The sequence below is a fragment of the Pongo pygmaeus genome, chromosome 3 (assembly GCF_028885625.2).
Source record: "Pongo pygmaeus isolate AG05252 chromosome 3, NHGRI_mPonPyg2-v2.0_pri, whole genome shotgun sequence".
In the NCBI taxonomy this organism is placed as follows: domain Eukaryota; kingdom Metazoa; phylum Chordata; class Mammalia; order Primates; family Hominidae; genus Pongo; species Pongo pygmaeus.
Genome location: NC_072376.2, coordinates 24,120,583 through 24,148,580, shown reverse-complemented (window position 1 = coordinate 24,148,580; position 27,998 = coordinate 24,120,583). Strand labels below are relative to the sequence as shown.

Below are 27,998 nucleotides of genomic sequence, written 5' to 3'. Positions count from 1 at the left end.
CGGGCCCCGCCATGCATTATTCATTGGCCAGAGCCGGGCTGCGGGCGCGAGTGCTGATGTCAGGCAGGCGCGAGTGCGGCGGGCGCAGCGGCGGCGGCCGCCCAGCAGACCGGGCTCGGGTGGGGGGGCGCCGAGTGGGGGTGGCGGCCAGCATGCTGCTCGGCTGCGGCTCGGCCTCCCACACCCGCGGCGCCCTCGTCCTCGCCAGCAGCGGCGGCGGCAGAGCAGCGAGCGGCGCCCGCGTCTGCAGCGGCGCCGGGTCCGAGCGCGCGGCGCGGCGGTGGGGGTCAGGGCTCGGGCGGGGAGCGGGGACCGGGCATGGCGCTGCGGAGAGGCGGCTGCGGAGCGCTCGGGCTGCTGCTGCTGCTGCTGGGCGCCGCGTGCCTGATCCCGCGGAGCGCGCAGGTGAGGCGGCTGGCGCGCTGCCCCGCCACTTGCAGCTGTACCAAGGAGTCCATCATCTGCGTGGGCTCTTCCTGGGTGCCCAGGATCGTGCCGGGCGACATCAGCTCCCTGTGAGTGGGACCCCTCCAGCCCCCATCCCGTCCCGCCCCACCCTGCGTCCGCCGCCGCGAGGGAGTTGCCTCTGGCGCCGGGGCAGCGCGACCCTGACCCACTCCCCAGGCCCCTTCTTTGCCTTTGTGTGGGGGACGTGGGTGGAGTGTTGGCCCCGGGGAGGACGGTGAGAACCTGAGCCCCAGAATCTGGGAACCCAGACAGGTTCCTGTGGCAGCGTTTCTCAGAGTGTGGCCCACGGGCCACCTGCATCAGACTCACCTGGGGAAGCTTGTGCCAATGCAGAATCCGGCTGCTCTGAAGCAGTCTTTGGAGTGGAGTCCTGGAGTGTGCATTTGACGTCCCCGGGAGACTCAGGGGTGCATTAAAGTTTGAGAGGGTGTGTGTGTGTGTGTGTGTGTGTGTGTGTGTTTGCGGGTTGGAGTTGTGTGTGTAGGGGCGTGCATAGGAGCAGCTGAACACGACCTGAGTGCAAACTGGGAAGGGTGAGGCCTCACTGCCCCACATCAGGTCTGGAGCTAATGTTCACCCCGTGGCCTCCTCCCGACTTCTCCACATTGCAGGTTGCAAAAAGCCGAGGTCAAGGCATGCAGGCTCTGGGAGCGGAGGGGCCGCCCCTCGTGGCCTAGAAGAGGGGTAACAGAAGGCTTGGCAGAGGTTTGGGGCATGTTGGGCGCCTAGCCCAGTGGCCAAGTGCTTTGAAGTCAGCCTTTCTTCTTGCCCTGAGGTCAGGAGGGCTTCTTGCCCCGTTTCTGCTTCACACAGTTGTGTTGGCTGCTTTTTCAGCAGGAGGAACTGACAGGAAGGGGCTTCACATTATGTATCCACCTGCCGAGAGGTGCTTTCACCCTGCCCTCACCTGGCCACTTAAGCCAAATGACCAGCTCTCACAAGGGGGGTGGAAGGGGCTGTTGGGCTGTATCTTTACTGCTAGGACATGTTTCCTGCTAAGACCACTCTCTTGTTCCAGGCCAAGATGCCTGGGTGCCCAGTCAGTGGTGGAGGCAGGGAATCCCCGGGGTGACGTTGCTTGTGCTCAAGATACTTTGTTGTGTCCAGTGCTCCCCAGCCTCCCACCCAAGGCAAATTGTAGGGGCCTGGACCCAGGAGTGAGGGGGTTCCCATTTGCATTTATAGAAAGTCAGAAGAGTTTGGCTGGTGGGAACAGAGGGCCTTTGTGATTCTTAATATTGCTAAGTCGGGTGACATGGAGGATTCCAGAAATTAGAGTTCCCCTTATTAAATCCTTCAGACCAGCAGCTGCTTAAGTGATCTGCATGCCAACTGAAAGGAATTCTGAAATAATGTATTCAGATCCTGCTGTGGCCAGAAAGGATAGGGGGCCTGGGGGCAGAAATAAAGCCAAGCGTCTTGCCTCCTGGTTGACCGTTTTATCTGGCAGATGGTACTGTCTCACCCCACACAGGGGAGTTCAGGTGTCTGTGAGTTTTTCCCCAGGGCTTTCATGGTGCATTTAATCAGGAGTGCTCTGACTGTCTTTCAGAGATGGGCTCCCAAGAGGAATGCTTAATCCTACCCCAGCATTTCATAAGCCAACACAACGCTGTGTCTACACAAACAGCATCATGGGCAGAGGTGAAGCGATTATCCATTTTCAGGCAAGGGCCTCCTGTAGTTAAGAAAAGGAAGTGAAGGGATTGATTTAAACTGACCGAGATAATGTCTGTGGAAGGAGCTGATGGTAAAGGTTTCTGTTATTCAGACTAGTTTTCATATTGATCTGATTAATTGGGAAGTGGCTTGTCTCTTCTTATTCCTACCCGGAAGAAGATCCTGGGCAACTGTGCTATGCCTCACTCCTGAGAGTCAGGGTTTAAACTACAGGTGGAGGCAGAGGTCGATTACCCACCCTGCCTGACACTTCCTAAAAGAAACCTAGGCCTACTTTTGTTCATCTTTTGCCTGTAGGAGCCTGGTAAATGGGACGTTTTCAGAAATCAAGGACCGAATGTTTTCCCATCTGCCTTCTCTGCAGCTGCTGTGAGTATGGGAAGTTCCCTCTGCACAGTGGGGGGCCCTGAGGTGCCATCCTTGGAGGGCCATCTCTGCCTCTTTGGTATCAGCCCTTCCTAAAGTATCCCAGCTCCGTGAGAAGACCATGGCTGCCTCTTGGTGTTAATTTACCCTGTGATGTCCCCAGCAAAGCACTGAGGCTCCCTGCTCAGCTCTTTCCTTAGTTTGATACTTGTTTTCTTCAAAGACCTTATTGTAGATCCCAACACCCAGATCTAGTAAATGGGGGAGGTAATTGCATTGACTCATGACCTGAAAGTCACCTAAATGCACCGTTTCCCAAACACCTCAGTTTAAAAGAAAACTTCATTTTAAAATCTTAATGTTACTCTGGAAATAGGAGTGTTTCTAGTTTGCTGAGAACTTAAACCAGTCAGGCAGCATCCTATGAACTTACGTGCATAATTTTATTTCATCATCACATCATCGGTATGATGAAGGCATGCTTATGATCCCATTTGATAGATAAGGAAACTGAGGTTCAGGGAAGTTAACGAACTTGTCCCAAATCAGAGCCAGGATTCTAGTCCAGGGCCAAAAGCCCACTCTCCTAACTATTCCTCATCCCAGCTCCTCTCTGTGAGCAATGTTCAAGTCCCTGTGGTGATGCTCATGTCGTGCCCTGTAACCCAGGCTGGGTAATGTTTGCTGATGAAAAGAAATGTCCAAAAAGCAGTTTTCAAAAGCAGTCCAGTGACAGGCAAAGTATGAGTACACACCTCATTCTCTTGATCTATGTTGGTTTCTTAAATTTGAGATGAGACTGAAATTAAAACAAGCAATGTGCTATAGAAAAATTTGGATAAATGGAATATAGGAGAGCACTATTCATCCTAAATAAACATACTCTTGATACTTTTGTTCTTGAAATCTTATATGCCTACTTCTAACGTTACACTTAACATTGTAAAATCTGAGGCCTCTTAGAAATTGCAGTGCTATTAAAATATACTTTTCATATAATAGATATACATTTTAGGTATTCTTTTGCCAGTAGACTTGGGTGATGACTCAAATAGAAAACTACGTAGTGACAGTCTTCTGAAAGTTTCTTTAACAAACTTTTTTTTTTTTTTTTTAACTATTTTTATGGGTCTAGCTGTGTGACTTCGGTCAAGGCACTTAGCTTCTCTGGGCTTACATTTTCCTAAAAATAGATTTGGATTAGATCTTTTTAGATCTCTAATTTTATGATTGCTTGTGTACCATAAAGCATTCACTGGCTGTTTAGTCGTGCTGAGCATTATAATGTTTTAAAGTGACAGCTATCAGATCATATTTACTGAGACACACAGGGAAGAAAGAAGTAGAGTTCTGGAGATGACAAGAAAATCTGGTCAAAAGGAATCCACTTGCCATCATCTCTAAGAGCAGGCTGTGAGAATCAGGTTTTTGACAACCAAATGTGTTCTCCTTAGGCTAAGAAGAGCTCATGTTTGCCCACAGATCAAAACGTAGCAAAGGAAAGAGAAATGGCTTTACCATGTGACTCAAGTTTTACATCTCTGCATTGGAATCTGTCTCTTACTTTCAGATTGCTGAATTCTAACTCATTCACGATCATCCGGGATGATGCTTTCGCTGGACTTTTTCATCTTGAATACCTGTAAGTTTTGTGCTTTGTCTATTTGCTGAACATTTGGTATCTTGGTAGAATTTCTGGATTGGTTTCTGTGCTGGAACAGCATCTCTGCAAGGGTTTAGGGGTGGAGAAAATGGAGAACACCCCATTCTCTTTTCAGCACTGACCTTTTATAGTTTACTTGCTTACAAACATGCTGGGGAAGGAGGAGGCTGGAGACAAAGAGGGAGAGACAAAACAAAGAAGGAGAGATAGTCATTCATTCTCTGCTGACATTTAATTTGTCATGTAGTAAGCACAATTGGAAGTTGCGTTGGATATTTTTACCTCTCGTAAATAGGCATGGATTTGCTGATCAGCCAGAAATAGAGCTGCGGGGTTCTGAGGGTTACTTATTTTTAAGAAAGCCTCCCTATTTGGGGGTTACAACTTCTTGTTGTTCACTCACTGTTCTACATCTCTTTTGCAGTATCTCCTATGAATTGCTACCGAGGGTCTAATTTTATTTTATTTTTTTCCTTAAAAAAAAGGTCATTTTTCCCTTTTTTGATGTGCAGATCTCTCCCCTCGCAATGAGCTTTGCCCTTGTTCTGATTTCTGCCTTTTCTTCCTTTCATGTCTTTTTTCCCCTTTAAGTTCTTTCATCCTTGTCTTTGGTAACTTTGTAATAATGTTAATCCTGCTATCAGATGGGATTTCCTCACTTAGCGTTCAGAGGGATTTTTAAAGCCTTGTCTCATTTTCTTGTCTGAGTTCAACAGGTAGGTATTGGAATTCTAGACACATCATAGATATAAGAAAGCTCTCTGCTGACTGTGTCTTGAGGAAAGATGTTCCTGGAGAAATTCTTTCTCCAGAGTATACATAATATGTGTATTTGCGTAATACTCTGATATTATCATATACATAGTATGGAAAGTGTAGCAGGACTGCAATGCTAAATCTGACTAGGGTCTATCAAAGCACATACATAGCCAATGGAGGTAGCAGTTGTAAAGCTATGAGTTTTCTCTTACAGTAGTTCATCTTATGGTCAAGGTTATTGGAGAGGAATTTAACTTATCAGTTTATGGTGAAGTCTATTACTGAAAAGACATCTCAGTTTTAAAAACCATCAGTGAGTTCTCAGTGCAAGAATCAAGAACTAATTCATTGATGATGTTGTGTTTCAAAGCCCCAACCATGAGCATCTCATCAAAGACCCTCTTATATTTGACTAACTATAATGCTGTAACTAAAATTTAGTTCTCCCTGAGCCTAGAGAATAGTCGTAGTGAATTCACATCAATTATTTCCCACAAAGACCTTAAAGCATGGCCAGTGGTATTGCAAGATCCCATGTGCCAACCCTGTGGGGTTTTAGTACAGAGAAAGAAGTTTGGTTCCTACTCAACTTCATTATACTTCCTACTTCCTAGTGGCTTAGAGAGCTTGAGCTTTTCCTGCCTTGTCACCCATTTGCTTGGTGACTAGATGGTGTAGGACATGATAAACTCAAGGTTGCTGAAAACCAAGCTTGATAGAACTCTCCCCCAGCAAAAAACTTTAATATGGAGATGTAAAACAAGGGAACCCTCTCAAGGGACAGTGACATTAACAGAAGTATGAATAGCCAGGCACCGTGAAATGTGGGACTGAGTAGGGAAAATGTCTGGAAGTGCTCCAGTCTTGCAGAGATATGAGAATTTCTTGCCTTTGTATAGTGCTTTCTTCTTTATTTCTCCCCAAGATGTTTTTACCCATGTTGCCAGCTCAGAATTCTTGAAGACTTCCATGCCGCTTCTGGAAGGAGTACAGACCACACACTCCCATGCACGCATTTTTGCATACATCCTGCTACCACATGGAATTTGGTGTAGCTGACCTAGTCTTCAGAGATCAATTCTTATAATTCAGGAATACTTTTAGATTTTATTCTGAAAGCTTACCAACATAGTTTTTTTAGGGATACTAAGGAGAGAAAATTCATTTTAATTATACAACTTTTCCTCTTAGGTTCATTGAAGGGAACAAAATAGAAACCATTTCAAGAAATGCCTTTCGTGGCCTCCGTGACCTGACTCACCTGTAAGTCCTATGAAAAGTATCGTAAGTCCTCTAATATGTGGAGTAAGATTCGTTTCCTGGAGCCTCTCTGTTTCTTGGCTGTAACAGTCCCTGAAGGAAATGAATTTCTAGATTACTCAAGAGGTTTCTATGTTGTCAGTCAGACACTGGCTCATTGTGAGTACGCACATACTTGTCTTTATTATCATCTCTATCAACCTGAATTGCAGTTATAGGCCACGTGACTGTGTGGGAATTAAGGAGCATCCTAGGGTGTGAGGGACTTGTGTTGCTTGATGGAGGAGATGGGAAGAAATTTTTTTTTTTTTGAGGTGGAGTCTCACTCTGTCATCCAGGCTGGAGTGCAGTGGCATGATCTCAGCTCACTGCAGGCTCCGCCTCCTGGATTCAAGCCATTCTCATGCCTCAGCCTCCCGAGTAGCTGGGATTACAGGTACACACCACTATGCCTGACTAATTTTTGTATTTTTAGTAGAGACGGGGCCTCACTATGTTGGCCAGGCTGGTCTCGAACTCCTGATCTCAAGTGATCCACCTGCCTCGGCCTCCCAAAGTGCTGGGATTACAGGCGTGAGCCACCGCACCTGGCCAGGAAGGAAATTACTGTGGGTCTTATACCTGCTTGGCACCAGGCATAGGGCTGGGTGCTTAGTGAGCCTTCTCTTCTTCATCTTTCATAATAATCTGTGAGTCCCCATTTTACAGATTTTGGAACCAAGGCTTAGATGACTAGGTGGAATGTTGGACCAGAATTAGGACAAAGTGGAATAGAGACATTTTCATGGTTCCTCTCATCTGAATGCAAATCACTTTTTCTTTTATATTGGATTAATCTGTGGTTTCAACTAAGCTCTCTGGTTCTTTAAGAGCTTTCTGGAGATAAAATTAAAGAAATTGATTTGAAATTGCTATATAAAAATGAAGCAAGTACACACACTTAGCAAATGTATAAAATTTATAAAACTAGAAAAAATAGTGGCTGTGTTTATGAAAATGTAAAAATACTCATTATCTTGGTAGGAGTAATTCATTAGCCAGGAACCAGGTCCAATTTGCATGATAGATATTTTGAGTTTGAGTAAGATAACATGTCTCATCTCTGTAGTCAGCCTGCCTGCCATAAAAGCAGTTGGGAAAATTGGAGGGTTTTGACTGGAAGTGTTGGGCAGGGATGGTAGTACCAGCATGTGTAACCCTGACTGGTACATAGTCATCTAATGAGGAAACCATTCACATCAAGCCCCGATATTGGCAAAGGGGGTTGTCAATAGGCCAAGGAAGCACTTGATTCTGGAACGCCCACAAGTAGAGGCTCTGCCTAAGTTAAAGCCTATCGGGTAAGGAGATGAGGGAGCAGACGTGGGAGGCCCAAATATCTGTGTCAGCTTATTGGTACTGGAGAATGTCGTAGGTCTTCATTTCTTCCTGTAAAAGCCTTTATTGTTTTTCAGATTCAACCTAAGTGTCAAATCCCCAAATTCCTGTAGAGGCTACAGTTGTGGGCTTGGAGTCATAAAGGCTTGGGTTTAAATCTCAAGGCCATGATTTATTAATATTGCTTAACTTTCTAAGATCAATTTCCTCCTCCTTAAAATAGGGATAACTATATTGATTTCATAGGATTGCTGTACATAAAGGGTTAATGCTTGCTTGCAAAGCATCTAGTCCATTACCCATGGTAAATGCTCAAGGCATAACTTCATCATCATCATCATCATCATCATCATCATCAACATCAACATAATTCCTTCTCTCCATGCATTAAGTCCCAATTTCCTCCATGGCCTGTCAAGTATCTTTGGCAGTTTGGGTGGCCAGACAGAGTGTACTAAGGAGACAGCTGTGGATGTCTGAAGAGGAACAGCTGTGGCCAGATGAGTCTGGTTCCCAGAAGTCAGGAATTAGGGCTTTGTATTTGAGCAAAAGCTCTGGGCAGATTATAAACCTAAGGCAAAGCCCGTGTGACGGGCTGAGTTAGCCCAGATGGCAACTTTCATTTGCTCAGATGGCTGCGGTTCTTCCATCAGCAGGAGGGTGTGAACAAGCAGGTATCATGCGCGGGTATTTGCATATCTTTGTGCAGGTGTACAAAGTGTCCTCGGATGCGTGGACTTATATACATGAGTGTACATAACTGTGTTCCTGTGTGCATGCTTATGCATTTGTTTCATGTGTTATCATGTGTACATGTGTGCAAGAGGCACCTCTTTTCTGTGGTATTATGCACAGAGAACACAAACACAGAGGGAGCGAGGGAGTCCTGCACTTGGGTCCAGAGAGCACGGAATGCGTTAGAGAAGAACCAGCTCATCCCAGTGAGTAGGACCACCCTGCGGTCAAGCCTACAAGTCAAGCCTCTCCTCAGCTCTCTAACCTCTGAGTGTCTTCAGAACATCAAGCTTTTGGTGCTCCCCCACCTCATCCCACTGCTTTTCCTCACATCCTTTCCCTTGCCCGGGATGCTGTTTCTTCTGCCCTTGGTCTCTTGACATCTGCCTTTTCTTTCAAAGTCCAGATTAAGTTCTGTCTCCCCAGTTAAGCCATTCTCCATCTTCCTCTTCCCTCCTGCCATTGGCTTCATGCAGCCAGCACTTTACTGTCTACAGTGGCCATACTGGTTGGTGCTATTGCCTGGGTATTCTTTTTCTCTCCCAGCACATTGGAAGCTCCTGCAGGGCAGGACTTTTAGTGATCTTCCCTTAGCTCTGTTCTTCCCCCAGTGTCTAGCACAGGGCTAAGCCAGCAGGACGTACTTTCTGATTTGCTAATTGATGGATGGCTTCTTAATGGAGTTGGATTTCCCATATGTGCTCTACTTCTGGACAAGTCAGGTGGCTTTTATTTTTTATTTTTATTTTTTGAGATGGAGTCTCTCTCTGTCACCTAGGCTGGAGTGCAGTGGTGCGATCTCGCCTCACTGCAACCTCTGCCTCACGAGTTCAAGCGATTCGCCTGCCTCAGCCTCTCGAGTAGCTGGGACTACAGGGGCGTGCCACCATGCCTGGCTAATTTTTTGTATTTTTAATAGAGACAGGGTTTCACCATGTTAGCCAGGATGGTCTCGATCTCCTGACCTCGTGATCCACCCACCTTGGCCTCCCAAAGTGTTGGGATTATAGGTGTGAGCCACCACGCCCAGCCAGGCGACTTTTAAAGTTGACTCCTCTAGGCAGGAGATGTATTTAGTAATTCAAGCATTTAATATATTGTTTAAAGAATGAATCAATTCACCTCCCTCCTCTTTTAAAAACCTCTAAGCAAAGAGAAGATACCAGGTCTCTAAAGTTCACCCCCGTGCTTACGGAAGTTCCTATTTGGAATTTGCTTTTTGAAGTTAAGCAGCTGATTTTTGTCTTTTATGAACTTTTCCAGTGCTTACAGACTCACATGCATAGGAAAAGAGACATAGGTCAGGTTTCAAAGCATTGAAGGAGCTGTGCCAATCTGTAACTAAAATCTAGAACATTAGTTTTCAGCAGTCTCATGAAGCCCAAGGGACAGGGAGCTGTTAAATAGTTTTAGAAATAAAGTAAGTGCCATGATTTGTAGACAAAATGAAGTGGAAAGGCAGGTGTTAAGCACTTAGTGTGAGGGGGGTAAATAATCCATTTAAATAATTCTGCTTTCTGAAATCTAAATTGAACACTTGGAACATTGCTAAGCACCCTGATTTTTTTTTTTTTTGGCTTTGACCATTCTGTATATACTTATCATATCAATACAATAACTTTCAATTAGCTGAAGTTTTTAGCTAATAATGTTGATTAGCTAAAACATTGTTGTACTTTACTTTCCAGAAAAAGTGACCGTCGACCAGGAAAAAAAAATTAAAATGAACACCCCCCCTTTTTAAAATTTCCAAAATCTCTTTCAGAGTAGCTTCAGTCTGATTACATATTCGGCCTATTTTCCAACACAGTTAAAAATGTACAAATACATCATTTAGAAAAGAAAGGTAAAAGAGTACATGAAATTTTATTTAAATCCATTTGTGGTCACCTAGATAGAAAGGAGCATAATTCAGAAACTATGAGTCTCCCCATATTAACTTGGTGTCTTGAAGGAAGAATATTTGGGCTCCAAGCTTTCTACTATGTCCGGCTAACCGACTCTAGGTAGGAAGACTCATTTCTTTAATTCATCTTTCTGGGGTGGGTCATTATGATGATACAGAAGATGCATTTCATAGATATCTTAAATTGGTTGGGGCTGAATTGCTTACATGTTTGTCATTTATATGTTTTGCTGTTTGCATTCATATGTGTAAAAGAAAACAAAAGTAGGCATCAGTTTCTTGGCTGACTCACATTAGAGTGTAGTGCCTGGGGAAATTACAAACTCAGTATACATCATTTCAACACTCCACATCTTTCTACATCAACAGCCCAGCACCGTGGACATTCATCTTCACAGGATGATGACAGGGCACTGCAAAATCCTGAATCATCAGAGAAAGAGTTGATGCTGTGCATTCTAGTCTATTTCCTGGAGGTGGGGTGTGGACTAAGACGTCTTAGAATGATCTTTAACACCAAGAGCAAAAATGCAAAATGGTTTTGGGTCAACCTTTATTAATGTGAAAATGAAATTGATCATAGTCAATCATTCCCTACACATTCTGATTGGTTGAGATTTTATGTTATTCTTAAAGGTTAGAGCTGAGTCTCTTTATGTAAAGGAGTATTGACTGAGTCCTTTCTTAGAATCACGAGTAATAGAATTCACTTAGATGGGCCATTAGGGAACTTCTTGGGACAAGACTGTAAATCTTCTTTTATCACTCTCACTTTGGTGCTTAATACATTAATTCAGCAAAGATATGCTGAGTACCTGCTGTGTGCCAGGCGCTGTTCTAGGAACTGGGGATATAGCAGTGGACAGACAGACAATAATCTCTGTCCTCATGTGGCTTATGTAGAGGGGGAATACACGGCCAGTAAACAAGTAGATAATTAAAATATGTAGTGTGCCAAATGATGGCGGTGCAGGGAAGGGAGATGTGCAGAGGCCTGAGAAGGTGATGATACTTGAGGACAGACCCAAAGGAGGCAATGGAATGCCAAATGGATAGCTGGGGAGAGAAAATTCCAGGCAGATGACCAAGTTCAGAGGCCTGGAGGGTAGGAGCATGCCTTACCTGTTGGAGGAATAGCAAGGAGGCCAGTGTGGCTGGATCGGAGATCCATTGACTAGTAGACCGATGAGATGGGGTCTCCTAGGTAAGCAAGAGTGGAGGTAGCCAGGCAATAAAAGGTCTTGCATGCCACCAAAGGAACTTTGGCTTTGATTCCAGGAAACATGGGAAGCCATCTGAGGTTGAGCAAATATACATAAAGAGCTTAAAAAGTGCTTTTTGTAAAAAAAAAGAAAGAAAATGTATATTATAATCCAGCATCTCTTATGTTATATTTGCATAACTAAGCTCATTTCTCTATCTCAGTATTGATGACCAAAGCTGTGCTATAAGTCAACAGCTTTATCTGAAGGGAATTGAGAGTGACAGGGCATGAGATAATAACCACATTGCAATGTGACTTTCTTATTCTAGTTCTTTGGCCAATAACCACATAAAAGCACTACCAAGGGATGTCTTCAGTGATTTAGACTCTCTGATTGAACTGTAAGTAATGAAATTTAGTTTATGTGTGCTTGTCATTGTGTCCCAGTTAATCATGTCTTTCAATCCCCTCTCACCTTTCTTTTATGCATTTCTTTTATGCTGTGGCTAAAAATCTATAATAAAGTAGTACATCCTGGGAAATAGCATACAGTTTGTATTGTGTTGGATTTTGCCATTTTATACTTAGCACCATGAGGCCAATGGTAAATCACACTTGCTGGGTGGGAGATCACCTCCCTGAGATGGCACGTTCACCTGCTTTATCTTCTAGCGTTGCTTCTTACTGGATGTAGTTTTTTTTTTTTTTTTTAGATGTAATCTTGCTCTGTTGCCCAGGCTAGAGTGAAGTGGCATGATCTCCGCTCACTACAACCTCTGCCTCCCAGGTTCAAGTGATTCTCCTGCCTCAGCCTCCTGAGTAGCTGGGACTACAGGCGCATGCCAGTACCCCCAGCGAATTTTTGTATTTTTAGTAGAAACGGGGTTTCACCATGTTGGCCAGGCTAGTCTCAAACTCCTAACCTCAGATGATCTGCCTACCTTGGCCTCCCAAAGTGCTAGAATTACAGGCGTGAGCCGCCGTGCCTGGCCTACTGAACGCAGTTTTAACAAGAGCTTGAAGTTTCAATTGTGTTTGTGAAAACTGTCTTCCTACAATATCCTCTTTATGTTTATGAGAACCTCTGTTGAGGGCTGCTCTTCTATCATATGTCTCCCATTTCTGGCATGGCGTGGAGACAAGAGCATTTGGAGAGATGATATGTCCTCACTGAGAGCTCTCTGGACATTATACAGTTATGCAGTTAAATTCCCAGGTGCTGAGAAGTATTAAATAAAGTCAATGGTAGATACAAGAAAACAGGAGATATTAATTGCAAAATTTATTAAACTCCATTTTTAGGGGGTTTTAAATATATCAGGATGTTAATAATTCTGGAGTTTCGTGTTACTACCAAAACATGTCAGATACATCTATTTCTCTTTTTATGTGTTTGTGTTTTATTTTGATTTTTAGAGATTTGAGGGGTAATAAATTTGAATGTGACTGCAAAGCCAAGTGGCTATACCTGTGGTTGAAGATGACAAATTCCACCGTTTCTGATGTGCTGTGTATTGGTCCACCAGAGTATCAGGAAAAGAAGCTAAATGATGTGACCAGCTTTGACTATGAATGCACAACTACAGGTATTCAGAGCCTATTTCATCAGACACGGATATTTAGAATAATCTCTTTGTCTTTCTTTTAGACTGTCAACAGAGAGTAGGGAAAAATGAATATAGAACTGTTTATCAAAATTGTTTTAGAGAAATTTTAAACATTCTAAAGAAATGAATCGATGTGGTAAGGAAAATATCTCAAAAGTTTGGGAGAATTTTTGTTAACTGCCCTGGCTTTATTTTTGCTTCTTTACAAAATTCAAACTTCTCTAAGGGTTTCATTTTCTTAAGTCAAAGTATAAACTTGTGGGTTTGGCAGGAGAACATTTTCAAATCAATCTAGGTTTCATAGAAGGCCAGTGCAGGGAGGCCTAAATTACTCGGCTGAGACTGTTCTTTTGCTTTAGGAAGATGTTCATTGGACATTTAACTAACAAACATCAGAATTTTTTTTTTTGAGGCAGAGTCTTACTTTGTCACCCAGGCTGGAGTGTAGTGGTGTGATCTCGACTCACTGCAACCTCCACCTCCTGGGTTCTAGCAATTCTCCTGCCTCAGCCTCCTGAGTAGCTGAGATTACAGGTGTGCACCACCACACCCGGCTAATTTTTGTATTTTTAGTAGAGACGGGGTTTCACCATATTGGCCAGGATGGTCTGGATCTCCTGACCTCATCATCCGCCCACCTTGGCCTCCCAAAGTGCTGGGATTACAGGTATGAACCATTGCGCCTGGCTCAAACACCAGACTTTTAAACCCACAAATGACTTTCAGAGTCCCATGTAAGAAGAGATAACTAGGTAAATTATAACCAATGGCAAAATAGAAAATAAAAGTTAACAACTAGTTATCAAAAGGAAACAGCTCGTACTGAGGGAAAAATGTAAAGAAAGTTTGATTTTGTTCTCCAGGGCCTGCCACAAACTTTCAGTTTATACATTTTTCAGGTTATAAGATAAAATTAAAATACTAACTGCCTCCACTGTCACAACATGAGGCCAAAGGTATTGGTGAGTATCTCCATTGGAAAGGCTTAGGTGGGGTTTCTACAGCTTCTAAAGCCAGAGAGAGGATCAGGCCGCTGTATGAAACCTGCTTACCCGATTTATAAAAATAAACATTCAGGCTGAGAGCTGATATCTACAAAGCCTCAAGTCATGTCAGGAGAAGCAGCAGGAATGAGAAACAGAAAATAGTTACAGAAACTCAAAAGACACCAAAACTCCAAGAAAAAATATCACATTTAGGCCAGTCCCCGCTACCACCTTCCAACAAATAAACAAAAACCTACAAAGTAAAAATCATTTCTAGGTATCTTTGTAAATAAGGGGCACTGCAAGTTCTATTCTTTTCTGATAGACAACCTGAAATCTCACAGAAATAACTTTTTCTTTCATCACTGAATGGGGCTTATTCAGCTGTGTAATTGGCAGGTGCCCCACAGTCAGCTGAGGCCACTACAAGGTTAATTTATTGTATTTTAGGGCCAGGGCAATAAATCAGAGGTCGTAGTCGATAACATTTGCACCAAAAGGTGGCATTCAAGACTATTTGGCATTAAATGCTAAATTTAATTAAATTGAATTAAAGCTAAACCAAAGCTCACTGAGACTTCTCACTACCTGTTCTCCATTTTCTCTGGAGAGTTCTCGAAACGCCAAGGTGAAATTTGCAGATTTTCCATTGTTCTCTTCACACCTGGCCATAGCGTGGAGAAACTTTGCTAATCTCTGATGGAAGTAATGGGCTAGAGGGCCGTGGGAATAGGAAATAATTTCTACAAGAAAACATATTTTCTGAACTTAGGGCCCTGGGGATGGTTATAAAAGTGATCCAGGCTCTGAGAATTGTTATTGGAATGGTGGTAGCTTGGAACTGAGGTAACCTGTCCTCATCCCAACATGGAGCAGCAAGAGGCCTTAACACATTTTAGAGCCTTCTCTGTCTCATGTAGTATTTGTCTTCATGAACAAGCTTCCTACTAAACTTTAGAAAGTCAGCGCTAGGCTTTCTGGTGAGAGGGAGATGATAATTCTGGCTTTGCTATGGTTTTATCCCTTTAAGACTCACAAACAGAGATGAGGCTTTTGCTGATAGTTTCTTCTATGGGGAAAAAAAATGGTGCAACAAAGTTGTGACCCACCCCCAAACATACGCCCTGCCGTGTAAGAACTAGGTCAACAAATTGTGAGTGTTCGGGGTTCATATCTTCTGTTCAGATCAAACCTCAGCCTCTGTTGCTTCATTAAAAGCTAGATGGGGAGTAGGGGCGTGGGGTCGGGGGAACAAATGAGGATGGAGGGAAAATGGAAAGCCGAATTAGAGAGTTCATGGTACAGTGATCGCATTCTTGCCAAAGGTTTAGAAAGAAGCACATTTTCGGAATATGGTTGTTTTCCTTTTCAACTCAGATTATCAGAAAAGGGGTGAGTTTTCTTCTGTTTCACTGTTTTTTTCCCAGAGAGAGGAAGGTACTGTTACCATTGTATTCCTTGGCTAAGGGGTGTACTTCACACCACAAAGCCACCACTGGGCTCTTTCAGGTCTTTAGATTAATCAGCTCTTGAACCCTCCCTTTCAAGTCTATTTTTAACCACCTCAAAAGTCCCTGTTACCTACCGATGATTCCCTGTGTTAGGTGGGTAATTCACTAAATTCCTTAGAGGAAGTGAATTTTGCATCCTAGTTGTCCTGTTAGCTTCCCCTTTTCAGGGCTGATGAAAATGCAAAGAGAAATAATGCATTAATGTGCAGTTTCTCTCCCAGTAGGATCAGCGTCATGTATAATTTATTTTGTGCAAGTGCTATAAATAGCTATGTAAAAATCTGTTGATTCCACTGGGAGAAAGGCCTAAATTGTAAGAGTCCCACTGACATCATGAACTTAATCCAGTGTGAATGGAAGTGGCAGTTCTTTTTGCAGAGTGCCATTAATATTTTAACACTAGTAAATTGATGTCACATCAATATGTGTATTTCTGAGATCTTTCCACAAGAATGTGCTTTTGCTGTTTGTGAGAAGTAAATTTAATTGGGGGTGGGAGAAGATATTTAAATTCCTCTGGTCCTCTTCTCTGATACCCACAAACATATATGCATCAATCATTTTCTTTTCATTCTCTCTCTCTCTCTTTTTTTTTTTTTTTTTTTGAGACAAGGTCTTGCTCTGTCATCCAGGCTGGAGTGCAGTGGCACAATCATAGCTCACTGCAACCTCAGACTCCTGGGCTCAATTGATCCTTCCACCTCAGCCTCCAGAGCAGCTGGGACTACAGGCATGCACCATCACGCCCGGCTAATCTTTCATAATTTTTAGTAAAGAGAAGGTTTTGGTATGTTAGCTAGGCTGGTCTCAAACTCCTGGTCGCAAGCAGCCCTCCTGCCTTGGCCTCCCAAGCTGCCAGGATTACAGGCACAAGCCATCTTGCCTATCTTGCCTGGCCCTGTTCTTCTTTTTTCCTTCTCTTCCTCTTCTTCCTCCTTCTCCTTTCTTTTTTTTTGGGGGGGGGGGTGTGGGTTCTTCTATTAAGAGTTAGATTTATAATCCAAATGATTTAACAATCTGTGTTATGCCAGATAATCAGTATATAGAAAATATTATGAAAGCACTATATGGGGAAAATAGATTAAAACAGGGCCACGAAAGGCTAGATTTGTAAAATGCTCTGCACTGTGACAACTCCTTTTCATCCTGGGATTCTTCAATAAAAACAGAAACTTTCTAGTCTACACTTTAAACAGCCTGCCTTTTTAAGCAAATGCTCATGTTTCTGAGAATTCAGAGTGCAGTAGGGAGGCTAGTGGGAGGGAGGAGGTGAGTGAGTTATGGGCATCACCGGAGTGCTTAGAACCTTTGGCAGACTTGGATTAGTCGAATGCAACCGGAGACGTAGGAGAGGAGTTTATAGCCATCTTGGTTGTAATTAAAAGAAAGCAGCTGTATTCTCCAAGTCCTTTTATATCTCCAGAAAAGGGAGCACATGATGACTGCTGCCGTTTCCCCTTTCTCTGTCTACGTGTGAACACAGAAACCAGCAAAGTCTTGTGCAGTGAACACACGCTTTCTGGCTTCTACACTGTTGGCACTGCCAGTGCCAACATGAGTGAACAGAGGTTCACTTTTTTCTGTTTATTTATCTTTGACCAAGCAACTATTATTTTGGTGGTGGGAGGGGATTGAGGGAGAGCCGTGACTCTTCCCTAAGTCTTCAAGTAGGCAACTGAATACTATCATTGTTCCATATGTCAAGTACTGAGTGATCACCATAGCACTGTAGTATATACTTACATGTACTCTTGCATTTAGTCTTTACAGCAACCTCATGAAATAGACACCACCTTCATTTTACAGGTGAAAAAAGAACCTGAGGCTCAATTGTCTTGCCAAAGGTCATGTAACTAAAAGTGCTTCTTTCAATGCCGTCATGGGATCCCAGTGCCTTAGCCCTACCAAATATGGACTGTCTACTTGCTTTTGAAATAATCGTGAATCAGAAGCCCAGCTTGTCTTATCTCTGAGCCCCAGCTCTTCACCAGGATGTCCTGCTCTGGACTTGGGGATGGGAAGGTACCCCGTCCACTAGAGCCACTTGTCCACACTCTCCCTCAGTCACCTCCTGCCTGTTGGGCTGCAGAGGCAGCCTCTTCTTTTCTTCTTCTCCTCACGTCTTCACGCACTACTCAGCCTCCATCCCCTCCCCTGTAGTCTTTAGAGTGGGCTGAGAAGCAAGGCCAGTCCACTCACACCGGTTTAGCCAGTAAGTATTCAGTAAGCACCTACTCTGCCCCTAGAATGAAGGGAGGGGCACCTCTAAAAGGTAACATGTATTGAGCACTCACTTTGTGCTAGGCTAAGTGGGTAGGAACCATAATACCCCTGAGACTGTAGCAGAGGCTTTGGTTTGGTTTCCAATGTTCAGCGTGCCATTTGGGGAGTGTACCATTCATTCTGAACGTGCAGTGGGGTTGTCTGCTGACAGGTAATCCCGAGCTAGGGTTTATAAGAACTGGAGATAAAGGGTCAGGTAAGTTTGAGAAGCACCACATCAAACAAAAAACGGACTTCTTCCCTACAGGGGCTGTTCTGAGAGAGCTGGAAGTACAGCATTTTCCAAACTCACTGGACCGCAGCCCCCGCTTGTCACAGAGTGATTTGCACGGCAGTTTTGAGAATGTTGCTGTGCAGCGTCCTGTCTGTCTTACCACTTTGAAAGCCAAGTCTCACCAAATATGTTTAAAACTCTGAGATCCTTTAGCCAAACTGGGGAAGCTGTTTCTCCACAGGAAGCTGTACTAGAAGCTGTGCATTCTGTCTGATAATCCTGCGCAAGCCAGGACTCTTTCTGGAATGTCCCAGACTAAAATACGCTGTGATGTTTGTGTTGCTTCTCTCCTGTCCTCCTCCTCCTCCCCAGTCCTTTTCAGAGCTGATGTGATCGTGGAAAGGTGATGGTGGTTGATAATCCCTGCAGGAGATTTTATGAACCCTTTTCTTTTTAAACTCCCATTCCCAGATTTTGTTGTTCATCAGACTTTACCCTACCAGTCGGTTTCAGTGGATACGTTCAACTCCAAGAACGATGTGTACGTGGCCATCGCACAGCCTAGCATGGAGAACTGCATGGTGCTGGAGTGGGACCACATCGAAATGAATTTCCGGAGCTATGACAACATTACAGGTGTGTTGTGGCTTTGATCAGATGTGTTGAACTAATTTCAGCACTGCCGCAAGCCCGTGGGAGGAATAATGTCCTCTGTATTGAGGGAGAGCTCGGCTCGCTAACCTGGTTAGAGCTGGGGAACACATCCCAGCCTACCCTCTGGGTCTCTCCAGTTTTTGTCTTGGTGTGGTCCGTTACTGGGAGAGTGGAAACCTCAGGTAGTGATCCTGCTTATTATTGATGATCATTTACGGGTTGCATGTGGTGGGAGGCATTTTCTAGTAGTGGTGAGAAGTCACACTGAGAATCCCTTGTCCTGAGCAGTATGGGAACCCAAGTCCGCACCAGCTTTGTAGCAGCTAAATGATGCTTTGACTTTCATTAAGCTGATTATTAACTAATATGCTAACTAACACACACACACACACACCCTGTAGTCTGTTTCTAGTGCCCTTTGCTAAGTCCTAGTGATCACTGCTTTCTTTTAGTAAGTACATACAAAATAAGAATAAATGGATCCCTAAATTAGGCATTTGGGATATGAATTAGTTAACGCTTCTTTCAGTGCCATTGTGGGATCCCAGTGCCTTAGCCCTACTAAATGTGAACTGTCTACTTGCTTTTGAAATAACCTTTGAAAGACTCCTCATTTATCAACGTGCAATCTGATAACAATACTGTGTAAACAGTGCCACAAAGGTCTGATTATCACCCCAGGAGAGGGTTTCCTTTAGAGCTTCCTGATGTGGCCTTAGAGCAGCGTTTTACTGTTGTAGCAAGAAGCATATTCAGGTAGAATTTCTGGGTTGGGAGGCTCCTAAGAGTCTCCCAAGCACCAAGTGGCTTCCCAGCAGGTACAGGTATGTGGAGAGGCAGGGAGAGCTGCTAATGAGCCTTATCTCACAGTGTATCTCGGTGTGAGATGTACATCGGATGCTCCGAGGATGCCATTTCAGATGAGCTGGCCACCATCGGGCCATCTGGCCTCCCCGTGCTGAGCTCACCTTCCGGACAGTAACGCTCTTGGAAGTGCAGACTCAGCACAGAGTAGCACAGGTGAACCTGCTGTGGAAGCCAAGAACAAGGGAGATGAGGAAGTGAGTCCATGTCCACATGGTTTTGTGCTTCCCCCTTTGTCCTGACATGGAAGATAGGGGAGGGGAGGATGAGCTGGCCTCTCTGCCTTTTCTCCTCTTCTCTGGTAGGAGATGGGAACAGAGTGAAGCTTTGCTGTTTTTTGTTTTTTGTTTTTTTGGATTTTTTCTTTTGAGACAGGCTCTTACTCTGTCACCCAGGCTGGAGTGCGGTGATGTAATCTTGCCTCATTGCAACCTGGAACTCCTGGGCTCAAGGGATCCTCCTGCCCCAGCCTCCCAAGTAGCTGGGACTACAGGCACACACCACTGCACCCAGCTAATTTTTTATTTTTTGTAGAGACAGGGTCTCACTATGATGTCCAGGCTGGTCTCAAACTCTTGAGCTCAAGGGATCCTCCTGCCTTGGCCTCCCAAAGTGCTGGGATTATAGGTTTGAGCCACCGTGCCTGGCTGAGCTTTGCTCTTAAACAAGTTCCAATGCCAATGTTGGCTGTGAGCCTGTGGGGCACCAGGGCCTAATTTATCCCATTGGAAGCTCATAACAGTCCTTGGAGTTACACCTGCCCATAGGTTAGAGGACAAATCTCTCTTCTTTAGAGAGAGGAGGCATACATACTAGAAAGAGCTCAGGTTTTGAAAACTGATGCACACGGATTGTACTCCCAACTCTGCCCTGGCCTAGGAAGAACATGTGCCTTTGAGGCTTGGTTTTCTCATCTGGGAAATGGGGAGTGGATGTGCCTCATGTGGATGCTATGAGGATTGAGTGCACAGAGCGGGTGCTTCTCAAAGCTGCCATCCTTTTCATAACCTTACAAATGATGAGGTCAAGGCTTAGGCGTGTCCAGTCATCCACTGTTTATTCAGGGCTGAGCCCATGGTTTCTCATGGTTGTACCCCACTGGTTTTCTCTCCCAGGCTGACCTTGGTAGGACAGCCCTGTCTTTCTTTTCTTTTTTTTTTTTTTTTTTTTTTTTTGAGACGGAGTCTCGCTCTGTTGCCTAGGCTAGAGTGCAGTGGCGCAGTCTCGGCTCACCGCAACCTCCACCTCCTGGGTTCAAGCGATTCTCCTGCCTCAGCCTCCTGAGTAGTTGGAACTACAGGCACCCACTACCACACCGGGCTAATTTTTTAATTTTTAGTAGAGACGGGGTTTCACTATGTTGGCCAGGCTGGTCTTGAACTCCTGCCCTTCTGATATACTGCAGCTGGTGGCATTCTTAAATTTATTCATTTGTTCTCAAAGATTTCTTGAACACTTACTCTGAGCCAGGCATGTTCTTGGTGCTGGGGAAACAGCAGCGAATAAACTAGATAAAGCTCTGGCCAGGTGTGGTGGCTCATGCCTGTTATCCCAGCAGTTTGGGAAGCCAAGGCAGGTGGATCACGAGGTCAGGAGTTTGAGATCAACCTGGCCAATATGGTGAAACCCCGTCTCTACTAATAATACAAAAATTAGCTGAGCGTGGTGGCGGGCACCTGTAGTCCCAGCTACTCAGGAGGCTGAAGCAGAAGAATTGCTTGAACCCGGGAGGCGGAGGTTGCAGTGAGCCAAGATCGTGCCACTGCACTCCAGCCTGGGCGACAGAGTGAGACTCCATCTCAAAAAAACAAAACAAAACAAAAAAACCTCTGCCCTCAGGAGTTCCCATTCTAATGGGAGAAAGAGACAATAAGAAAAAATATTCGTATTGTAATAATTATTGTAAAAATAATTGTAGTATTAAAAAAAAACACATCAGACAGAAACGTGCTAAGGAGGGGAAATAAAGTGAAGGAAGATGTGGAGTACTGTGCGTGGGAGGATATGAAGGCTTGGGTAGAGGGTCCAGGAGAAGCCTCATCAAGAAGGTGCTACTTGAATAAGACCTGTGGGATTGGAGGGATTGGTTCCCATGGAGAGGGGGGAAGAGCATTCCAGGCAAAGGGAGCAGCAAGTCCAAAGGTAGAGGCAGGAGAGCATCTTTCCTGTTTGAAGAACATCCAGGGGGATGGTTTGGCATGAGCCAAATGAGCCAGTGGGGAGTTGCAGTTGATGAGTCCAAAGTCAGAAAGGCTGATCATGGAGTCTCACAGGTCCTAGGAAGGACTTGGCTTTTCCTCTGAATGTCCTGCAAAGCCATGGAGGGTTTTGTGCAGAGGCAGGAGGATGCAGGTACCTGGCTAAGAGGCTGGATTGTGTCCAGCTACCGGGTCAAACACAGCCTTTTAGAGTGAGGGCGCAAAGGTCGAAGCACAGTGTCTAGCTAAGAGGCTATGGCAAGAATCTGGAACCCAGGCAAGCGAGCATGGCCTGGACCCAACGGAGGCCACAGAGCTGGTGGGGAGGAAGTCAGTGCCATCCAAGTGGGTGTGGCTGGGGCCAGAGCCCTGCTGGACCTTGTTAGTTTCCAAAGATTCCTCAGCCCCTCAGTCTCCAAGTCTGAATCATCCCACAGCTTGGCGGCCATGACATGAAGCCCACCCGGCTCCTCTTTTCACCATCAAGCCCAAGAAATGAGTTCCAACATCAGACTGGCTTTTGACCATCCTGGCTCCAGCCCTTACTAGCTGGTGGCCGTGGCCAAGTGATTTGATGTGCATGAGCCCCTTTCATCTGTAAAGTGGAGATTTTAGGAATTTCCACTTTATCTGTAAAATGGGATCAGCATAGCACTGGACTCGGAAATACTATAAGGTTTTTTTTTTTGAGACAGAGTCTCACTCTTGTCGCCCAGGCTGGAGTGCAGTGGTGTGATCTCGGCTCACTGCAACCTCCACCTCCCAGATTCAAGCGATTTTCTGGCCTCAGCCTCCCGAGTATCTGGGATTACAGGTACACACCACCACGCCTGGATAATTTTTATATTTTTAGTAGAGACAGGGTTTTACCATGTTGGCCAGGCTGTTCTTGAACTCCTGACCTCAGGTGATTCACCCACCTCGGCCTCCCAAAGTGTTAGGATTACAGGTGTGAGACAATGTGCCTGGCCAATACTATAAGGATTTAATGGGGGTAAAATAGGAGCAACCCTCCTTTTCCCCCCACAGATTCTACCTTTTTGATTTCCATTAAAACTGCTCCACAACTTGCATGAGTGTAGGGAATGCAGAGACCAGCAGACTTCCCTGAAGGAGGTAGAAGGTGGTGCTACAGAAGGAAGGGGGATCACTTCATGGAGGGAGGAGAGGAGCTGTCTCTCAGTAGCTGGCATTGAGCCTGGCATGAGGGAAAGCCCTATAGCACACGTGGGTAGGCAAGGACACTGCCCTAGGTGCTACTTGCTTCAAGAAGAACAAGGTAAATGTGGACCATTCTCCCTCCCTGTGCTGTGCACACCTCATTTGACATCTTGTTTGGCCGTGGGGTGGTCCCCAAGTTGACAAGGGCAGGGCAGGATTTTCTCAATCCATGCACTTCCTCCTTTGCAGGCCTGGTGACCATGTTGCCAAAGGGATGGCTCCAGCTGTCCATGTGCCCCAGGGGAGAGAGAGACCCATGGTCATGTTCACCCTGAGATTCACTTCCCCTCGTTCTCTCTACGTCTCATCTCGGCTTTCTCAATTTTGGTTTATTTTGTTCGCCTTTTGATTTCTGCACGCTAAGTATGTTCCAACCTGTAATCCCTCTTCCTACACACACGCACACACAATGATCTGTCTGCTACTGACAACGCCATGGCTAACCTGGACAGAGTGTGTTACAGAGCATCTCCAGGAAAGGAATTCCATTTCACGCAGTCTTTTGGCTGTGACAGGCAGACCTCTAGGACACTTCTGGGGGGCGGTAGCCTCCATTGCCAGGGGCTCAAGAAGGGGACGAGGAGCCTGCACTCTCAATTAGTGCTAGCAGGGTGGAAATCAATGCCGCTTTTGGAGAGCAGCTTGGCAGTTAAAACCTAAAAGCTTAACAATGTGCACAACATTTGCCCCAGCAATTCTTATACTTGAGAATACTGCCAGATGGTATCAAAACATTATTTAACAATATTTTAAAGGAAACATTATTTTACAATAAGGAAAAGCTAGAAATAATTGTAATGTCCAACAGTAGAGCATTAATTAAGTAAAATATGGTGCATCCATGCAATGGGATACTGTGTAGTGTCAGTATCAAGTTGTTGAAGAATCATCAACATGAGGAAATGTTTACAGCATGGGCTCCAAGTGAAAAAAAAGTAGATTATAAAATATCTGTGGACAACATAAACCCCAGTTTTTTAAAAAAGAATATTTGAATATATGAATGGGTTAAAAATTAAATAATATATCAAGATATTAAGTGTTATTTCACATTTATAGTACAACTGGTTTGCATTTTCTTCTTTGTGCTTTTTGGTTCTTTGGTAGCAGAGTATAGACTGAGGCCAAATTATCTGAATTTAAATCTCAGTCTCTACCACATACTAGCTGTGTGACTTTTAATAAATTACTTAACTTCTCTGTGCCTCAGTTTTACCCTTTATAAAATGGGGATGATGATGATGCTAAGAATAGTATATGCCTCATATAGTTGTTATAAGGATTAAATAAGTAAATGCATGTAAAGTGCTTAGAATAGTGCCTGGTCATACCTACACACTTTTTAAGTTTTACCTCTTAGTATTTTCAAAATTTGCTCTGGTAAACGTTTAACACACGTATCCTCAGGGAAAAACAATGCAATAATTAGTTTTAAACAAGGAAAAGGGATTAGGTCCTTGCAGGAAGACTAGTATGGTGAAAGAGAAAAGTAAATGCCACTCTGAAAACCACCCAGTGTCTGGCCCCAAAGCCAATCCTTAGGATAGAAATGGAATCATCCTTAGAATTTGGGATTCTGGCCAAATTCACTTTGGTCCAAACTACCTAGAAAATTAAAGGAAAGAAATAACCTTTAATCGAATGATCTAGATGGAGGATCGGTGGTCTTGTAGGTGGTCCTTTGCTTAGTGGTTGGTCTTCTGGAATGGGGAGGTCTGGGGGGCATCTGGGTGCAGGGTGATAACGGATGGTGGGAGGTGAGCCAGAGAGGAGAATCACCACGGAAAATGGTCCCCTGCCTCTGCAAAGTCTTAGTTTTATGACGTCTGAATTAGATCATTCAGATATTGCTCCTTCTTTAGATATTTATGCATGCCCACTATGGGCAAGCACTAAGGGGCAAGGTCTTGTGATTATAGTGACAATTGCTTCAATTGTTCAATAATGATAGCCACTAATGATCAATCACCCCGTAGGTGCCAGTGCTCCATGCTAAAAACGCTTGCCATGAATGATCTCATTTCATCCTTATAGTCACTTGTAAGATCAGTGCTGGCAGTATCTTCAATCTCATTTTATGAATGAGGAACTTGAGCACAGACAGTTGGGTTAACCAGCACAGGGTCAGAAAGCTTACAAGGTGCGGGGCTGGGCTTTGAACCCTAGGCCACCTGGTCTGTGTCATAAGGTTTAATCCTAGTCTTTCTGCCTCCACTTGGCTTCCTTTAGCTCTGGAAATCAAAAGAGCCCAAATGTCTTCAAGAACACTCAGAAATCTTTTTCTCCTGCCTCTGAGACCTCACTCCTGCCTTTTTACCATCCCTTACCCCCCCCAACCCCCCACCACCCCAGGAGAAGCCTGTTTAACTGCCTCCTTCTGCCGTATGGAGTCAGGAAATACTTTTTTTTTTTTTCAAGGATACACATTTTTTTAACTGACAAAATTGTATCTATTTATTTGTGTATAAAATGTTGTTTTGAAATATGTATACATTGTGGAATGGCTAAATCAAGCTAATTAACGTAGCTTTATTTAAAAGCATGATGATAATTCCCTTGGTGCATTAGTGAGTTTCCTGAATTGTATGCCTGCCTCTGAGGACTGCAGAGGCCCTGAAGACCTCACTCAGCCATTTCTATGGAAGCACGTTTTTAAACAATTTAAAAAAATTATTTTAACTGTGGCAAAATACACATAGCACAAAATGTACTATCTTAACCATGTTTTAGTGTACTGGTCAGTAGCGTTAGGTACACTCACATTGTTGTACAACTAACCTCCAAACACTTTTCATCTTGAAAAACTGAAACTCTGTGCCATTAAATGACAACTCCTCATTTCCCCCATCCCACAGCCCCTGAAAACTACTCCTTTCCTTTCTGTCTCTATGCATCTGACTGCTCTAGGTACCTCATATAAGTGGAATCACAGAGTATTCATCTTTTTGTGAGTGGCTATTTCATTTAGCCTAATGCCCTCAAAGTCCATCCATGTTGTAGCATAGGTCAGAATTTTCTTCCTTTTTAGGGCTGAATAATATTCCATTTTATGTATATGCCACATTTTGTCTATCTCTTCATCCATTGAAGCAACTTGGGTTGCTTCCACCTTTTGGCTATTGTGAAGGATGATGTTATAGGTGTCTTAGTCTGTTTGGGCTGCTGCAACAGAATACCATAGACTGAGTGGCTTATAAGCAACAGAAATTTATTTCTCATAGTTCTAGGGCTGGGAAGTCCAAGATCAAGACACTGGCAGATTTGGTATGTGGCAAGAACCCACTGCATAGCTGGCCACCTCTTTGCTGTGTCTATGTAGTGAAAGGGCAGAGGGAGTTGGAAGGGCACTAATCCCATTCCTGAGGACTCTGCTCCCATGACCCAATCACCTCCCAAAGGCCCCACCACCAAATACCATCACATTGGAGATGAGGTTTCATCATATGCATTTGGAGAGAGCACAAACATTTGGTCTATAGCATTAGGTGTACAGATATCTCTTTGAGTCACTGCTTTCAGTTATTTTGGGTATATACCAAAAAGTGGAATTGCTGGCTCATAGGGTAATTCCATGTTTAATTTTTCAAGGAACCACCATACTGTTTTCCATAGTGGCTGTGCCATTTCACACTCCCACCAGCTGTATATAAGAGTACAAGCGGAGATGCGTTTTTAGCTGTAGTTGCACTAATCTCCTCTCCTTTATTTTGGAGCACAGGTCAGTCCATCGTGGGCTGTAAGGCCATTCTCATCGATGATCAGGTCTTTGTGGTGGTAGCCCAGCTCTTCGGCGGCTCTCACATTTACAAATACGACGAGAGTTGGACCAAATTTGTTAAATTCCAAGACATAGAGGTCTCTCGCATTTCCAAGCCCAATGACATCGAGCTGTTTCAGATCGACGACGAGACGTTCTTTGTCATCGCAGACAGCTCGAAGGCTGGTCTGTCCACAGTTTATAAATGGAACAGCAAAGGATTCTATTCTTACCAGTCACTGCACGAGTGGTTCAGGGACACGGATGCGGAGTTTGTTGATATCGATGGAAAATCGCATCTCATCCTGTCCAGCCGCTCCCAGGTCCCCATCATCCTCCAGTGGAATAAAAGCTCTAAGAAGTTTGTCCCCCATGGTGACATTCCCAATATGGAGGACGTACTGGCTGTGAAGAGCTTCCGAATGCAAAATACCCTCTACCTTTCCCTTACCCGCTTCATCGGGGACTCCCGGGTCATGAGGTGGAACAGTAAGCAGTTTGTGGAGATCCAAGCTCTTCCATCCCGGGGGGCCATGACCCTGCAGCCCTTTTCTTTTAAAGATAATCACTACCTGGCTCTGGGGAGTGACTATACATTCTCTCAGATATACCAGTGGGATAAAGAGAAGCAGCTATTCAAAAAGTTTAAGGAGATTTATGTGCAGGCGCCTCGTTCATTCACAGCTGTCTCCACCGACAGGAGAGATTTCTTTTTTGCATCCAGTTTCAAAGGGAAAACAAAGATTTTTGAACATATAATTGTTGACTTAAGTTTGTGAATGTGTGGTGGGTGAAACTAAAAGAAATGTAGCATTAGCTCTCACAAGAGAGGATCAAGAAAAATCAACAAACAAATCAAACCCAGGCTCAGAGCTCTGAAATTAAAAAGCACTGAAATAGTTAGACGTTTTCAAACTTTTAGAACTCACATTTTGATCAGGGATTGCATTTGTTGGCTAACTGCATGACATGCCCATTCTACCATTAAAAAAGAAAATCTTAAAGCCTGTAATTTCTGAGAAAAGAGTGCAGCATTTACTCTTATCATCTAGAAATGTAATATGCTTTTTTCCCCCATTTTTGATGAGGAAGAAAAAAATTGGATAAGATGGGACAGCACTTAACAATGAAATAAAAAAAACAAACTTTGAGCCCCTCTCATTCCACTTTAGCAATCTTTTTGGTAAGAACTCTTAAAGCCAAAAGTCAGCTGAAAAGATTTGCTGATTATTAGTTTAAAAATCTTGTAACACTCAGCAGTGCTATTTTGAGTCATCCCAGTTTC

The 27,998-nt window shown here is 44.2% G+C and overlaps 1 protein-coding gene across 1 annotated transcript; it reads left to right on the top strand.

The window, feature by feature from the left end:
• The first annotated feature begins 65 nt into the window (after positions 1-65).
• LGI2 (leucine rich repeat LGI family member 2) lies at positions 66-27,874 on the top strand. Its single transcript, XM_054486248.2, has 8 exons — positions 66-515; positions 2,446-2,517; positions 4,085-4,156; positions 6,128-6,199; positions 11,748-11,819; positions 12,835-13,004; positions 18,491-18,655; positions 26,675-27,874. The coding sequence occupies exons 1-8, from the start codon at positions 319-321 to the stop codon at positions 27,490-27,492; spliced, it is 1,638 nt and encodes a 545-aa protein (XP_054342223.1). The 5' UTR covers positions 66-318; the 3' UTR covers positions 27,493-27,874.
• Positions 27,875-27,998: the final 124 nt, after the last annotated feature.

Bases quoted from the DNA above. Each gene is read 5' to 3' on its own strand.
- LGI2 (XM_054486248.2), top strand. From the start codon at position 319: ATGGCGCTGCGGAGAGGCGGCTGCGGAGCGCTCGGGCTGCTGCTGCTG. The intron at 4,157-6,127 runs GTAAGTTTTGTG...TTTTCCTCTTAG, and splicing joins CTTTTTCATCTTGAATACCT to GTTCATTGAAGGGAACAAAA. The intron at 13,005-18,490 runs GTATTCAGAGCC...TCCCATTCCCAG, and splicing joins CTATGAATGCACAACTACAG to ATTTTGTTGTTCATCAGACT.